The 18,126-nt window shown below is 31.5% G+C and overlaps 1 protein-coding gene across 8 annotated transcripts in view; it reads left to right on the forward strand.

The window, feature by feature from the left end:
* Positions 1-2,351: 2,351 nt before the first annotated feature.
* Positions 2,352-18,126, forward strand: part of LOC110628471 — a 44,776-nt gene continuing 29,001 nt past the window's right edge. For 6 of the 8 annotated variants that reach the window (XM_043948712.1, XM_043948711.1, XM_043948713.1 and 3 more), the window contains exons 1-5: positions 2,353-2,828; positions 2,933-3,053; positions 9,423-9,508; positions 10,147-10,546; positions 10,637-10,737. In XM_043948712.1, the coding sequence (XP_043804647.1) occupies positions 2,446-2,828; positions 2,933-3,053; positions 9,423-9,508; positions 10,147-10,546; positions 10,637-10,737 (1,091 nt within the window). In that variant the 5' untranslated portion in view covers positions 2,353-2,445. Of the gene's footprint in view, positions 2,829-2,932; positions 3,054-9,422; positions 9,509-10,146; positions 10,547-10,636; positions 10,738-18,126 lie in introns of all 8 variants that reach the window. The other 2 variants (XM_021775135.2, XM_043948710.1) reach the window with 2 other exon arrangements.

The following is an 18,126-nucleotide window of genomic DNA, read 5'->3' on the forward strand; positions in this document are numbered from 1 at the left end:
ATTCCTAACAAACCTTTTAAAGAAAATAAAGAAATAGACTATATCATTCAAAATGATGATGGATCATTAGAATTAAAGTATAAGAGATCAAACTCTTTTAGACAAGCAACTCCTAATATATACCAACCCTCTCGACATTCTTTAGATACATCTCGTAGAAGACATAATATAGAAATACAACCAGATAATAGTATATCAGAAGACTCTACTATTCCTCTTCCTCATTATCAAGGACCTTTTGTAGGAGAAACCTCTGGAACTAAACCAATAGAAGAAACATTTGACCAACATACAAAACCACCACATACTACGCAAGGTATTAAAATACAAGAAGGTGTCTTTCGACAAGGCCAATTTAGTCAACCATATGAAGATAGTGATTTTACTATAAATACCTTAACCCAACCTTTCACCCTTGATACGGACCTCATCCAAGCTGACTATATGTCAGATCAAAACCGGGGGAAAAGGGACCTATTTTTGCAAACCTATTCCAGAAAAGAACAAAGTTTAATTAAAAAACAATTCTTTACCTTTTGTGAACAAGTAGAAAAAACTATACCATTCTTTACATATTTAAAATATTTTCATGATAAGAAATTAAATGTACTAGAAAAGAAAATACATATTAATATAGATCATAATCAAACAATATTATCAAGAGAAAATATATGGAATGACCAACAATTAACAAATTGGAAACCTCCAAAGACACCAGTAGATACAATTTATAAAACAGGTATATTAGATTTCAAATCAGCTAGAGCAATTAAAACGAAAGAAAAAGTTATACCCTTATATGCTGATAAACAATCTATGAGTTTATTAAGTCAAAAAACGATAATAAAATATTTAAACCAAGGTTATAAATTTATGCACATAGGACTAGTACAAATTGCTATAAAACCATTCTTTACATATTTAAAATATTTTCATGGTAAGAAATTAAATATACTAGAAAAGAAAATACATAAATGGCACAAAGTAAATAATGAAGGAGGAGTTAGTGATCTAGCCCATGAATGTGAAAGACCACCACTTGATAGAGTATTTTTCAAAAAGAACCAAATCTCTCATGGAATGCAAGCAGTTGTAAATACTAACAATATTGAAGATAATAATATAAGAGAAATTAATTTACAAAACAACTGGACTAATGTATCATTACATATAATAGGACAACAATTAGATAGAATGGAAGAAAAACTAGATAGAAATCATGAAGAAATCACAAATATAGAACATATAGAAACACCACAAACTTGTATTCAAGTCAAATTAAAACATTACTGGAAAATTCCATTTAGTTGGATTTGATCAATTGGTTTCAATCAAACACTCTCTTGTATTCAAGTCATTTAGTAAAGCTTGTACTTCCCTTAAATCATCAATTTACCAACAAGGTATCCAATCAATTAAATAAAATGTTCAATTTAATAGAAACCCAATGTTTTAATTTGACTCTACTATTAGTTCATTTTGATTTCATTTAATGCAATTAAAATTTTTAATTTTTTTATAAAATAATTTAATTTAAATGGTTTTGATAGTGAATACTCCATACATAAAATTCAAACTGAATTCAAATTTGCAGCTGATATTATTTTTTAAATTTGAAACTATTTTAAATTTAATTATAACTATTCAAATTTATTTTTTTAGAATTGGATCGAATATTCAAAAATATTTTCTCTTTGCTATCCCTAAATTCTATAATGCTGAATTTAATTGTTTGATCAAATAAATTTTTAAATTTTTTAAATTTATTTTTAATTCAATTAAGTTTTGATATAATATATATTATTTTTTAATAATATATTTTTATTCTCATAATAAAATATTAAAATTGAAAAATACATAGTAAATATAAATAATTTTAAAAATATAAAATAAAATAAAATTTTATTATTAAAAAATAAATTATGTTATAAAAATTAATATTTTATTAAGTGTTGACTTTTTTGTTCTTAAAGGAAAATATAAAATTTAGAGATTTAATTGTAAAAAAATATTGGATTGAACTTTAATTAATTTTATTTTTTAAAAAATAATAGTTGTATGTACGTTTTAACTATAATCTATTATAGTATGATTTACATGAATCATAATTAATTACAATAATACAATCTGCTGCGGACAATTGTATTACAAAAGTTTTCTTGTCACTGCATGCATATTACCTTAATTGCTAGCATTATCCACGCGTTGTGAAATAGGGTGAGGTGTATTTTCCTTTTCCATTGCCCTGTGGACAACTCAGCGGAACTTAGTTGAACTGAACCACTCGTCTCAGGCCATCGCTTTCAAAAATAAAATAATAAAATAAAATAAGATGAGAAAACTAGTGGACACAAATAACCGAGGAACAGTCTGATTAAAGTGAACAGAGTCTGGCCATCGCCCAAGGGAGTCCGTTTACACTGATTTTTCCAGCGTCCAGTCTTGATGATTTCCTGCAAAGCGTCGCGGTTCGTATTAGAAAATTCCATCTGCCAGAAGCAGCAGCAGAAGAATTATTCTCTGCAAGGAGTAGTAGGAAATTTCCAGCTGAGGCCATCTCATTATCATCATCAGCCTGGGATAAGGTGTTGTTCCTCATCAACTGATGGTCAATGGACAAGCTCGAGTTACGATTATCATGTCAATATCAAGAAGAAGCTCCTCAAGACAGAAGAAATTAGAAAGGTGAATTGCCAAGTGGAAGTGATTTCGTGGAGGGAGAGAAGAATTAAGGCCCAAATTGCTGTCAATGCAGACATTCAATCTGTCTGGAATGCTCTCACTGACTACGAGCGTCTCGCTGATTATATTCCCAATCTCATTTCCAGGTGTGTATATATATGTTCTGTTTGCTTTTTCATAGTTTAATATCATCATTTTAAAATTATTTTAGTTGTTTGGATTTGGGACTTGAAATTTTGTGTTTTTTCAGTGGGAGAATTGCTTGCCCTCATCCAGGGAGGATATGGTTGGAGCAGAGAGGCCTGCAGAGGGCACTCTATTGGCATATTGAAGCTCGCGTCGTGTTGGATCTAAAAGAATTTCCCATTTCAGTAATCTTCTAAATCTTATTCTATTTAAATTTGTTATTATATTCTTTAATGCCTTCCATCCCTAAGTGAATGTCCTTAGTGAACCTGTCCAACCAGCACACGAATTAAGAGGGAGTGCAAGGGCACCTTTGGCCTCTAAATATTTAGCTCTTTCAAATGAGTTAATTTTTGAAAAATTCAAAAGTAAGTTCGATTCATCAAAGAAAAAAATGTCTTTCACTTAAGATTGAACGATTTTAACTGGAACCTCGAAAGGAATCAATTAAGATTGATTTTTCAAGTTAAATGGGACGATTAGTTCTATTCAGTTTAAGATTTTAGAAACTTCAGGCCTTAGATTGGCTTCTTGAACTATATGGGATGATTTCAATTGAACCTTCTAATAAACCCAGCCTTCCCTCATCTTCAAGCTGCGGTCCACAGCGCAGCTCACCATCAATTTTCTTCTCGCCTTCTCAAACATAGAACTCAGAGGTCAAGTCACAACTCGTATCTTTCTCCCTATAACTCATCCAATCATCCATCCCTCTAGTCAGAGACTGACCTTCTTCTTGATACTTGGCCCCTCTCAACCCCTTGCCTCCCCTTCTTCTTTTTCTTCTCAGTTCTCACTCTCTCTTCGTCTTTGTCCTTCATCTTCCTTTGCCTCAAATCTTCAAAATAACCCACATTCAGATCCACACGAAGATGCATAGCCGCGAAGAGCCACAACCACGAAGATCAATAACTGCAAAGACTTCACTTCTTCCTACGCTTTAGATTCAACTCAGCCTTCATTTCCTAAATGCTCATCTCCTTCATTCCCTTTGACCATGCCAATGCCTATTCGATATGACTCGCTTTTACCATGCCCGCCTGCCGCCTCCCTTTACTACAAGTACATTTCCATTAGCCCATTGTTGCGTTCATTTGACTGCTTGAATATGGGTTTGCTCAGTTAATTTGATTGTTGAAATGGATTTGCTAAAATTTGACGTTAGAAATTTACATTTGCATGTTAGAAGTTTTCGAATTGAATGTTGAATGGGAAACAGACTTTTGAGTTGTTACTTTGTGAAGACTGAAGTAATAGAAGCACCGACTGGTTGAAATTGAAACGAATAGATTTATTTGAGTTTGATTTGGCACGGTTAGCTTTTTAATTCAGTTTAGTCATACACACACATATATAACACCAAACGAGCATATTCTTTATCTCCTTGGGTACATTTTAATCCTCCGTCTTTTCTATTTTATAGCTTTTTTTTTTCCTTTATGTTATTTAAATTAAAAAAAACTTATTCTATTTATATTTCTATAAGTAGACAAGTCTAATGGTTTTAACTCAAGTAAATTTCGAATTAATGAACTTAAATCCACATTTATTTTATCTGATATATATACGTTTTTTTATTAGCTATAAAGTCTCTATTTTTTTGATTCAAAAAAAAAAAAAGTCTCTATTTTCATGTCTTTTTTGTTTCAACTACTATGATTTATTAATATCATGTTATTGTACTCTATTGTCTAGGTATTCAAGGGTTTATATACCTGCCTTTTGGCTTTTGGGTTTATAAATTTTATGCAATGATTTAATATAATACTGTAATGCATACTGATTTTTATTTTTTAAATAATAGAATTTATATTATAAAATTATATCATAATAACTATAATGAGATAATACTTACATTTATTATAAAAATTGAGTATATATAGACGTTTTGCTTTGTACTGTAGTTGGCTCCATAATAAAACAATATGTTGAATCATGCTCTAGATGAATGCTTGAAGCAATATACTGTATTCTTTAAGCCTTTATTTGGATGCGTGGGAAGTAGAGAGAAGGAAAATAAGTTGAGGAAAATAAAAGATAATTGACATTTCCTCTTATTTAAAAAGGGAGGGAAAATAGAAAGAGAATGAAAAATTAAACTTTATTTTCCTCTTTGTTATTTTCCCACTAAATTAAAGAGGAAATAACAAATTTAGGAGAGAAAGTGTTTCTATATCAAAATTACAAAATTGCCCTTTAAAGTCATTTCTTTTTTTTGGGTAGATAACTAGCATGTCTCTTAAGTTTTTAGAAAATTGATCAGCTTGTTCCTATTTCAAAATCACTCAATTGAAATCTACTTGTATTTTGTAAGATATAACTCTTTAGTTTTTTTAGTTAAAAAACTGTTAGCTGCCTTGAATATTTATATTATTTAGTCTATATAATTTTAATTATAAGCATTATTTAGTTTTCATAATTTTAAATATTCATACTATTTAGTTTGTTTGGTCAAAATTAAAATAAGTTAACTAACAATTTCTTTATTCCTATTGCAGTATCACTCAATTAAAGCCTACTTGTATTTTGTAAAATATAACTCTTTAGTTCTTTTATTAAAAAACCATTAATTATCTTGAATATTTGTACTGTTTACTCAATTTAATTTTAATTATACATATTATTTAGTTTTTATAATTTAAAATATTTATACTATTTAGTCCATTTGGCCAAAGTTTAAACAAGTTGATTAGCAATTTCTTTGATAGAAAGACTAAAGAGTTTGATTTTATAAAATGCAGGAACGTCTTAATTAACTGTTTTTGAAATACGGATGAACTAGTAAATTTCTTTAAAAGTCCAGGGACCTGATAGTAATTCTCTCCTATTATTATATATTTTTTTTTAAAAATATGTTGGATAGAATTGTAAATTAACTATAATTTTCTTTCCTCTTATTTTTCTACCTTTTCAAACAAGATAAAATAATTTTATTTTCATTCCTCTCATTTATTTTCTTTATATCCAAACAAGAGCATAGACAATAAGAAAGAGAAATTACTTTTTATTTTCCTTTCTTCGTTCTTAATTTTTTTTTTTCCAAATATGTTTGGATAATTTTAAAGAGGGGAAGGAAAATAAAAAAAAGAAAATATTATTTATTTCCCTCTTTGTGTTTGGATTCATGGAAAATAAACACAAAGGAAGGAAATGGTAGTGCATATAAAAGGATATATGTGTAATTTTATAAAAAAAAGTGCTTTTTAATTGTCTCTCCAAAATGGAGAGAAAATAACCAAGGGAAATAAAATTTATTTTCTTCTCCTCTCTTATTTTCCTTCTCTATCCAAACAAGATAAAAGGTCACATCAAACTTATTTTGTCTCATTTATTATCTTTTCTCTCAATTTTTTGCCTAGCTAAACAAGCTTTGAGTGACAAACTTTCTAAGAGTTCTTTCAGCAAAGCCTAAAAGAATTTTCAAATGACTTACACTCCATGTAATAATGCATTTTTAACATAGAAGTTACTGTAAATCGCTGTTAAATCACGGTTTTAAAAAACAGCTTAATGCTCGTTATATAATGGGTTTTTGGGGGCCGTTACCCATTATCCCGTTATACATGGGCCCTTCTGAGTTGTAGGTGTAACGGCTGTTACCAATTATTGAAATTCTTTTTTATCTTTCATGTTCTGTCCCTTATTCTCATTTTTATCAGTTTGCACACTTTTCAGCAGCTTCAAAGGCAGTAATTTTTAAGTTTTTCCTTTTCTTTCTCTTTCAAATTTCAATCTTTTCTGCATATTTCTTTTGATCCATCATAAACTAATGCATTTCCAAGTTTATTTCCTCCAAAAGGTTATTAAATTTTTTGTACTTTAGTTTTTAGTAGCTGTTTTTTTTTTTCCTAAATTTTTATAGATTGAAGTGTTAGTTTTGAGTTTAAATTGTATTTTGAGCTATTAATTTAGTCCATCTATAAAGATTGAGTTGGTTTTTCTTATTTTAAATTATATGCTTTTTAACTTAAGTTAAATAATCTATATTTGATATATTTATATTTATTGTGCATTTGTGTATATTGTTCTAAATTAATTCTAATCAATAACATTTCATTTTATAAACTTTGTAAATTTTTGTGAAAAATTTGCGTAGCACCAGGCAATTACCATTACATTACTGCCGTTACAGGCCTGGTTTCGTTACTCGTGATTGCGATTTAAAACCATGCTGTAAATCCTAACCAAAATTAGATACATATGGTAGAAGAATTCTAGTACAGTTAATCTTTACGACGAGCAAATATCTCTTGATAGTCACTCCATACCATAGGTTAAAGCAATCCTTTTTTGCCACTGAATAATCTTTATAGCATTCAACAGATCTATTCGCATTATCCTTTACGGTACTGTTAGTAGGTCCATGGCCGAAGCTGAATATAGAAGCATGGCAGCAACCGCAATAGTGACATAGTGTATATTCTTCAAGACCTCCAAATTCCTGTTTCCTTACCATTCTCTTGGGATGCGACAACCAAGTAGCTCTCCCCATTGTTGCAAACCCAATGTTTCATGAATGTACTAAACATTTGGAGAACATAGGCTCCAAGCCTCAATTTGCAGATTTCATAATTTGTGCAATCCTTCCTTTATCTTCTAACTGTCCAAGATGGGGTTGCTTTGATTCTTCACCACCTCCATCTTGAGGAGATGTAAATGTATACATATTTACAAAATGGAGGGAAAAGTTTTTTACTTTGTTAGAGTAGCTTAGAGCTTATTGGTTCATGCGTCTAGCTCAACATAGGCAGTTACAGTTTCTGTTGATTCTTCCCTCCCATTCTTTGTGTCTATATACGACTGTTCTTTATGAATGAAACACGCTTTTCATTCCCCACAAGCCATAGTTTACCGTTATCCTTTCTCTAGTTTGGCATTCTTTTCACAATGGAAGAGTAGCAAGCTCTCAAATTGCCTTTTTTTTTTTTTTTTGTAAGTTAAGGCTCTCATCTCTTCAATCATATACTCTTTCTCATTTTGGATGATTAATAACTTTCTGCCAATTTTGGTGGAATAGAAATAGAAGATACAGATGGTACAAGTGCTCCAAATGAAGAAGAAAATGAATCATATGAAACAAAGTCAGGGAAATGTAGGTTACCCATTCTAACTTCTTTTGGGATAGTAATAGGAATATCTATATCATTTATAAGGGTAGAGCTAGACAAAGTAGAATTACAAATGTAATCTCAAGGAGACAATTAGAAGAAGTAGAACTGTAGAATTAGAAATAGAATTTAAAGGAGACAATATTCATAGTGAACATGAGGGGTTTGGTAATTTCTAGCAAATGTTTGATTTTTTCCTTTTAGAAATTCCATTATGAGCAATTGCATTCACGTGTAGTCTTATGCAAAATCTCATAAGAATTATATTGGTCATGAAATGGCACTTTGTATATATTCAATGCTATTCTTTGTTATAAAAATTTTCACTATGACATTGAACTAGCTAATATATCATTTTATTAAATAATTTAAAATAAAGAAAAACCTCATTCTTTGTATGTATAGGTGCGGCTAAGTCATCCTACAGCAAAAAAAAAATCAATTAAAAAAAAAATAAAAATCATATATAGCTAGACAATGACACAACTTGACATGGGCGTGTGCATCATAATCAATAGTCATGAAAGGAATAAGACTTTTATTATTAATAGAAGAATAAGAAGTTTTGGTATGTTTTGAAAACTCATAAACATCACTATATAGGAAATCTTGTTTACATTGTTTAACTAGACCATTATATAATCTTTCTGAAAAAAAAATGGATGTTATAATCATTTATGCCACTAAATTAATTATAGTTTACCAATTACTTATCTTCCGACAATGCTTTGTTTCTAGATAAGGATAGATATTTACAATCTTTTTCTAGAAAATATTAGCCATTCGCCTTATACTATGGTTAGTAGTTTTCCTCGTGCTCAAATCTTAAAATGCACAATTGGAAGGATAAAATTTAGCCTTATAGTTAAGATCTATAGTGAGTGCATTAACAAACAAAAATTATGTGGAAAACTAGGAATATGGAGTGGCAAAGGCATATTCATTGAATTATGTATACTAATTAAATTCTCTCTTCAGTTCTAGTGAGAGAGAGAGTTTTCTTGTGATCATTCTGGTTCTTACTTAGAATTAGGAAATACAAGTAAAGGAAAGCTCCTTGATACTAATAATATTATCAACAAATAATTTCTATATTCCCTCTATCAACTTTCCTTAATGTATGCTACTTGCACCTTCAAACGTATTCATTTGTCATTCATTCCATCAATTTATATCTTACCTTAAAACAATATTTTCTCTATCAAATTTTTTCATAATTGTAGCCAGTAATAATTTACTTAATTTAGTGTTGGTTGGCAGGTAACTTTTGTTATGACAACTTAGTTAGCAACTTAGCATTCGTGTCTATCTAAATCTTATTCAACATGCATATTTGATATCTCAAGATATCCTTTCATCATTTGCGATTGAGTTCTATATGCTTAAGTATGCATGTATTAGCTTTGTCTTAATTTTTTTTTTCCTAAATAATGCCTTTTGATTTAGGCTAATAATCATGAGCTACACTTTTCGATGGTTGATGGGGACTTTAAGAAGTTTGATGGCAAGTGGTCTTTAAAATCAGGGACAAGGTAGATCCATGAATTTGATATAAAATCTGCATGTTTTGGCTTTCAACGTATTTCTGCTATTTAATCTATTCTGAAGTATCTATTTAGCCATGCCAATAGGGTTTAAATTCCTTTTGATTCGCTTTTAGTTCACGCTTTTGCTTAAAAATCTTTTCTTCTTTTTATATAATATAGAACAAACTGAATTTTAGTTTTTTTATTACAGTGGAAAAGAGGATGCTAACTAAAGAAGGCAGGCAGTTTCTGTATGTATAAATATAAAGGTTGCATGGGAAATTGGGAATTAAGTAATTTTACCTGAACTAAAAGCTTCTTTACAACCCTTGACAATTCTATTGATGTGGTTGGCATTTTCTGAAACATCCAATTATGTGTTTTTCTCTCCTTGTCTATGGGGTGAATGAAATTCCATTCTCAAAGAAATTTAAAAGGATGCTATAAGTTAAGCTTTATCACTTACTAGTGATAGTCTTCTGCCAGGAGCAGTCCTTTACTCTTTTTCTTTTTTTTTTTTTTAAGATTTTCTTAAATTTTTCTGTTGCTTTTTCCCCTTTTATTTTATCGTATGATTTATTACATTTCCTTTCCTTTAGACACTGCAAATGGTCTTTAACTGATTTTAATATTTATTTCTCTAGGTCTGGAACAACACAATTATCATATGAAGTTAATGTAATTCCAAGGTTCAACTTTCCAGCTATTTTCTTGGAAAGGATTATTAGATCAGATCTTCCTGTGAATCTTCAAGCCTTGGCTTGTCAAGCAGAGCGAGATTTTATAGGGAATCAAATTGCAGAAAATGGGAAATCCAGGGCCATACTTACTTCTCTGGGCAAAGGTGTACCTGATGCTTTCTATGAAAAGGATAATTTGTTTAGTGGAGATATTAAAGAGAGTTTTCCTGGCTCAAATATTGGCCCCATACCATCATCTTCAAGTGAGTTAAATACTAACTGGGGTGTTTTTGGAAAAGTTTGCAGACTTGATAGGCCTTGCACGGTGGATGAAGTTCATCTTCGCAGATTTGATGGACTACTGGTAATTACTCCCATCTGAAATTGAATTTTACTGTTTGAATGATCTTTTTCTGTTATAGCAGTAGTTGATGTGGTTGGTTTAGAACTGCAGGAAAATGGAGGGGTTCATCGCTGTGTTATTGCTAGCATAACTGTCAAAGCTCCTGTTCGTGAAGTCTGGAAAGTTTTGACTGCTTATGAGAGTCTTCCTGAGTAAGCCTTCTTTTTCATTTGCTTCTTCTTCTTTTATTATTTTCCAATCACCTTCACTTAAAATATTAGTATGCTGTCAACATAGAGCCTCGCCATATCTCAACTTTGTAGATTCATCACCAAATACCGTCAACTACATAGAATCCACTTTGGAATCCGACAATTTCTTTCAAAACTTTATAACTGGCTTAAAATTTATTTTTTTTTATTTGAGTATATAGCTAGCTTAAAATTTTATTTAGTTTACTTTTAATTACATTCAAACATTACTTGATATGGTTGACTTTTTTGTCTTTATATAGGTTGATATTTATATCTATATTTTATTTTTATTTATATTAATAAAATAAATTTGAGTATATTTTGTATAAAAATTATTTATAATTAAATTAAAGTATTATGATTTGTGTAATACAGTTTAAAGTTGAGGGATGCTTGTAATATAATTATCTAAGTTGAGGAATAGTAAGTAAAATTTTATTATAAGCTAATCTGTAAATCAGTGATAGCAAATTACAAGGATTTTAATGATATTCAAACTAAAATTCAAGGAGTTTTATGATACAAATTGGAGTTGAAGTACATTAGTGATGTTGTTGACAGATTTGGTTTTTCCATTTAATTGTGTAGGGATTTTAGCTTTAATTGTAGAAATTTGATTGTAGAAATTATTCTTTCTTGTAAATCTTTCTAGTTAGGCTTATTACTCTTGTATGTATAAATAGGAATGTATTTATCTTTATAAAATTATTAAAAATACAATTCAAAATTTTCTCCAAAATTCTTTATGGTATTAGAGCTTGGTTACTGCTCACATTAGGATTTTTATAGGTTAAGCTTTTAGGCGACTCTATTGAGGGAGTTGATTGACACTGCCCACATCAAGAGGAAGCCCATCAGTTTTTCGACTTGTTCTTGGCAACGCTCCAACGATTCAGCGATGTGCATGATCTCACATGCCACCACAGTTTCGGCGCCTTCTTCTAAGGGCTGATGCCTGGGTCATTCTCCGGTGGTTTTCTTCCGATGGTACTCCTTTTTGGCCACCTTCCCTTCGCCTCGCGCCTCTGACCAGCTCAAACTCATGACTTGTTTCTTTTGTTTCTTCATTTTTGGTGTTTAAACAGCAATTATCTTCCTTTCCTTGCATAATAAGAGAATCAAGGACCTGAGAATAACCGCGGATTTCTTTTTCGGTCATCTCCTCACCGGATTCCAATTGCATAGGTCTCTATTTACGGGGCTTTCTTTATTATGTCAATTCTTTTAGTTGACTAATTATTTAGCTTGGTCAAGATCTTGTCTTTTGTCTGAGGGCAGAATCTTCTGGAGATATAAGCACCACAACTGCCCTTTTCAATCTTTTATCTTGGTCAAGATTCGGTATTGCCTCTCTTGCTAATCATAATAATTGTGAGTAGATTATAGACTCCGGAGAAAATAAACATATGACAAGATCTTCAAAAAATTTTCTTACTCTTCATGTCTAATGCAAGATCATGTTCGAATAGTTGATGGCTCCTATACTCTCATAGTTGATGGCTCTTATACTCTCATAGTTGGCACAGGTTCTATTAATTATACTCTAAATATCACACTCTCCTCTGTTCTTCTGTGCATAGCACTTAAATGTGTGTTTGTTCGATATTATGTTAATTGGTACTTGTACAAATATAATATTTATTGTTTGTTGTATTTCATGATAGAGATTACAACTTATTTACACATGAGACGATATCTAAACAGGAAGGAAAATCAAGCCTATAATTATACAATCCCTAAAATTAAACAACTGACCCATCTATCAATATTTATTACCTATATTAACATATTTACTTCCTATAACCTATAACACTCCCCTTCAAGTTGGAGCATAAATGTTAATCATGCCCAACTTATTACATATATAATCAACTCGTCCCATACAACTTAGCAGACATCGAATTTGTGAATCCAACTTCTTCCAATAGTTGATGTACCTACAAAACTTCACAAACGACTTTGCCATGATTCGACATTCAGGTTCAGCACTAAAACGGGAGACCACATTTTCTCAGCTTGGTAAAACGCCTTACACACATCATAAATACGAAAAATATTCCCTTTGCCAGAATATAGAAATTTCAAATACTCCATTAATTCTTTAACAAATTCAGAATGGTTAATAAGACTAATCACCTCACTATGAATAGAATTTCGAATCTGCAGAAACAAACGAGTATCATCCCTCATCCAATCTCTACGAGTTTCATCAATAGAAGGATTCTTGGTAAGATGATCATCCATTTCAATACTTCATAAATAAATACGGATAGTCTTACTCCAATTCAAAAAATTAGATCTATTTAATTTGTGTTATGTGATTTTAGTCATCACAAGAATAACATTGGTTTTAACTTCAGCCATAAAGACAACCAACCCAAAACAATCAAAATAAACAAAGGATCAGAAGAACAATACCCGTGAACAGTATCTAATGAACATTACTCGCGAACAGTTGTGAACAATATCTGATGAACAGTACTCGTGAACAGTACCCGATGAATAATTCCTGTGAACAATACCGGATGAGCAGAGCCCTAAGTCTCCAAATGTTACCTTTTATGGGTAACCCAAATAAACAGAAAGTCCTGAGTCTCCAAATGTTACACTTTATAGGTAACCTAAATGAACAGAGTCCTAAGTCTCTAAATATTACCCTTTATTGGTAATCTAAATGAACAGAGCTCTAAATTTCCAAATGTTACCCTTTATGAGTAACCCAAATGAACAGAGTCCTAAGTCTCCAAATATTACCCTTTTATGGGTAACCCAAATAAACAGAGTCCTAAGTCTCCAAAAGTTACTCTTTATGGGTAACTCAAATGAACATAGCCCTAAGTCTCCAAATATTACCCTTTATGGGTAACCCAAATGAACAGAGTCCTAAATCTCCAAAAAAATTTAAATCTCTATGGGTGAGACTCTTATACCATGTAGAAATATAATATTTATTGTTTGTTATATTTCACAATAGAGATTACAACTTATTTATACATGAGACGATATCTAAACAGGAAGGAAAATCAAGCCTATAATTATACAATCCCTAAAATTAAACAACTGACCCATCTATCAATAGTTACTTCCTATATTAACATATTTACTTCCTATAACCTATAACAGTACTCAATCATGTGTTTGTTAGATATTTTCCTACTCAAAAGGGATAATGGGTTATCACCTTTCTTCTAAGAAATATTTTGTCTGTGTAGATGTCACTTTCAGGAAATTTGGATCTTATTTTCCTCCAACTCTATAACCTCTTCACGAGGAGAAGGAGAAATAGGAAGAGGTGATTCTTGTTCCATACTTCTTGAGAGTGACCTTTAGGAAAGGATGTTACTAAAGGAAAGAATGATAGTCATGGGGGAGAGAGAGTCAAGTTCAGGAGAGAGGACATTGATGTTAGGCAACTAGATAGGCCAGATTTGAAGAAGTATCCAAGAAAACAAAAGACAAATAAAGCCATCGAGCAGTCTTTATCATGCCAAAAATCATCCTTAAATTCTTCTGTGAGTTACCTCTAGCTCATGATGATTTAGAATACCCATTGCTTATAGAAAAGGAGTAAGAACTTGTACCAAATATCTCTTATCTAACTTCTTTTCTTATGGTTTCTTGTTTTCTTCTATAGAGCTTTTATCTTGTCTGTTTTTTTTTTTTTTTTGTATTTATTCCACAGGATTGGAGAGACACTCCTAATGATTCATAATAGAAAAGAGCAATAGTTGAACAAATGAAAGGTTTAAAAAAGTATGAGGGAATTTGTCATTCCTCCATTAGGAAAGAAACAACTTGTTCATTATAAATGGGTGGTCATTGTAAAACACAAGGTTGTTTTGTTGGTTCAATTGAGAGATACAAAGTTAGACTAGTGGCTAAAGGATTCACTCAAACCTATGAGGTAGACTATTAGGAGACATTTGTTTCTGTTGCAAAGATGAATACAATAAGAATTCTGCTATCTCGTGCAGCCAACCTTGATTAGAATTTACAACAGTTTAATGTAAAGAAAAACATTCCTCCATGGAGATCTAGAGGATGAGGTTTATATGAAAATTTCTCTTGAATTTGTTGATGAAAAACATAAGGAAAAGTATACAGACTTAAGAAGATTTTATATGGTTTGAAGTAGTCTCCTGTATCATTGTTTGACAAATTTAGTAAAGTCATGATCTTTTTTGGCTATCAGCAGATCAACGCCGGTCATACTCTGTTCGTTAGGCACTATAAGCGCAAAGTCACTCTTATCATCTATGTTGATAATATAGTAACGATAAAAGATGACAGAGAAAAGATAACTCCATTGGAAAAGCTTCTGGCCCAAGAATTTGAGATTAAAAATCTAAGAAAAATTTGAATATTTTCTTATGATTGAAGTTGCAAGATAAAAAAAAGGGCATCTTCATTTTTTAGAGGAAATATATTCTAAATTTGTTGGAAGAAACTGGTATATTGAGATGCAAGTCAGCAGAATCTCCTATTGAAAGCAATCATAGTTACAAATCATAGTTACAAGTGGGGATTGATGAGTCAGTTGATATGCGGAGATATCAGAGATTGGTGGGAAGACTAATTTATTTTTCATACATTAGACCTGATATAGCTTGGTAAGCCAATTTATGCTTGATTCTCGTGAGTTTCACATGTAGGTTGTCCTTCGCATTTTGCATTATTTGAAATTTGCTTCAGAAAAAGGGCTTCTATTCTTCAAACATGGTCACCTCCAATAGAAGCTTATATAGATGTAAGTTAGGCTAGATCTTCATATAATAGGAGGTCAATATCTAGTTATTGTACCTTTGTGGAAGGAAATCTTGTCACATAGAGGAGTAAAAAGCAAAATGTAGTTGCTCGACCAAGTGTTGAAATTGAATATAGAGCTGTGATTCTAGTACAAAGATTGTTGGAAGAACTCAAATAGTTAAGAAATGACAAATTACTCATTATGACAATAAAGTTGTCATTAGTATAGCTTAAAACTCAGTACAACACGACAAAACAAAGTATATAGAGATTGATCGACACTTAATTAAAAATGTTAAATTTGTGTAAGATTTAACTCACTCCAAAAGCTAGCACTAAAATCCTTATAAGAGGTACATTATTCTTGTCCTTATTCCAAATCGACGCAGGATTCAACACACCCCTCACGCCTAAGACTACATTGGGCAGTGAAATATTTTATAGGGGCCCAATATCAGTAGGAGGCTCTGATACCATATTAAATTTGAGTCATACTTAACTCTCCCCAAATGCTAGTTCAAGGGGAGGAGTGCCTAAGGCCCTTTTGAGGGCCCTTCTGAGAGTACATTACTCTATCCCAAATCGACGTGGGATTCAACACACCTCTCTCGCACTCAAACTATACTGGAACGTGAAATATTTACGAAATACCCAACATCGGTGGAAGGTTCTGCTAGAACGTGAAATATTTACGAAAGACCCAACATCGGTGGGAGGTTCTGATGGGTCAGGTCTAACTCACTCTAACAACTAATTTAAGAGGGAGGGGTACCTAAAATCCTTGTAAGGGGCATATTATTCTATTCCAAACCAATGTGAGATTTAACACACTCTCTCATATCCAAAACTATATTGGAGTGTGAAATACTTTGTAGGAGGTCCAACATCAGTGGGAAACTCCAATATCACGTTAAATTTAGACCAAGCTTAACTTACCCAAAAACTAGATCAAGAGGCTGGAAGAGTGTCTAAGGCTCTTATAAAGACATATTACCCTATCTTAAACCGATGTGGAATTCAACAAAAGAAAACCTAACAAGTGATGTTTTGAGTTCATAAAGGACTTAACAATAGAACTTATCACAACTTATAATGCATGTGTGATATCTATGTACCCATTTGAGGAGAAGTGTATAGGAATTTTAGCCTTGATGGTAGAAATTTAATTGTAGAAATTATTTATGTTTTTCTTGTCATTCTTTCTAGGCAGTCTTATTACTCTCGTATAAATAGGGATGAATTTAGCTACGTAAACTTATTAGAAATACAATATAAAAATTTCTGTCCCGAAATTCTTCATATACAGTCACCTAAATTGAAAGACATTGAGTGAAATTAACCAAATATGCATCTAGAAATTTAATCTATGACTGTGCTGCGAAAAATATTTAGGAATACAATAAATGCCAATATGCAGGAAATATAAAGGGTTCGACATTTCTTTATAGTTGTTTAAATTATTAAAAGCAATATTTTAGAGATTACCAAATAAAATTGAAGTCTTAATTAAAATACTAACTAAGAGAAAACAAACACTATAGTTGAAATTTCTCTAATGATGGATCATCTTCAATATTAAAAAAAAACAATGAAAAAAATATAATAATTGCATAAAATTATGAATAATTATGAAATTTTACAAGAAAAGAAATATGTTTTATACAAACATACGAAAGTTAGCCCTTTAGATAATTTAGAGAAGCCTACACGGAGAGTTTTGCAGATTAGGTACTTGAATGAAGATGCTCAGGATGATGTCAAGCGGACGGAAACGCTATTTCACTTTGTGATATCAACGTTGAGGGAGGTGAATTGGACTGTGGGCGCTTAGGTATTGAGGACTTTAATGTTGCTGAATTCCTTGCCATTGGAAAAGCTCTCAACCTTCTTGCTTCCAGGCCAGGTGTTTTGAGCTCAAAACTGAGAGTTCTCCTAGAATCTGACTCTAAAATAGCTGTTTCATGGGCTTTATCTCATTCTTAATATCCCTGAAAGCTTGCATAGATCTGCAACTCTATCATGTATCGGTAAAAAGTTCTTCCTTTCTTTATTCGAAACATTCCTTAGGTAGCCAATTGCAGATGCCTTAGCAAAACAAGACATTTTCAGATCTCAAAGCTTCATAGCCTGCTTTTAATGTTTTTTCCGGTTTTTGATGAATCTGAAATGCTGGTCCGGTGTGCTGCATTTATGGCTTTGATGGTTTGCTGCAATTCTATGGCTAGCATTTTTTTAGCCTGTTATAGTGGTCTTTTTGGGTATTTTTATGCTGCTGTATTCTTTGTGGCTGGTGTTCTTGTTTGGTTTGTTGTACTGAGGTTCTCCATGTCTCTGTCACCTAGCATGCATCCATGAATAGGGGTGTATGGGGATTCTTGGGCATAGTTCTATCATTATCATGCTAATATTTTCTTGGTTTTTTATAATAAAATTACTCTATATATAAAAAAGAAAAGGAAAAAGTACAAAAAAAAATATCCTATGGTTTCACTCATTTTCACTTTAGGTTTGTAATTCAATTTGTTAAAATAGTATTTGTGGTATTATGTTGATAGCAAATAGCTATAATTTTTTGACGCTGTCAAAAAATGCTAACATGAC

Source organism: Manihot esculenta, chromosome 12 (assembly GCF_001659605.2).
Source record: "Manihot esculenta cultivar AM560-2 chromosome 12, M.esculenta_v8, whole genome shotgun sequence".
Taxonomy (NCBI): Eukaryota; Viridiplantae; Streptophyta; class Magnoliopsida; order Malpighiales; family Euphorbiaceae; genus Manihot; species Manihot esculenta.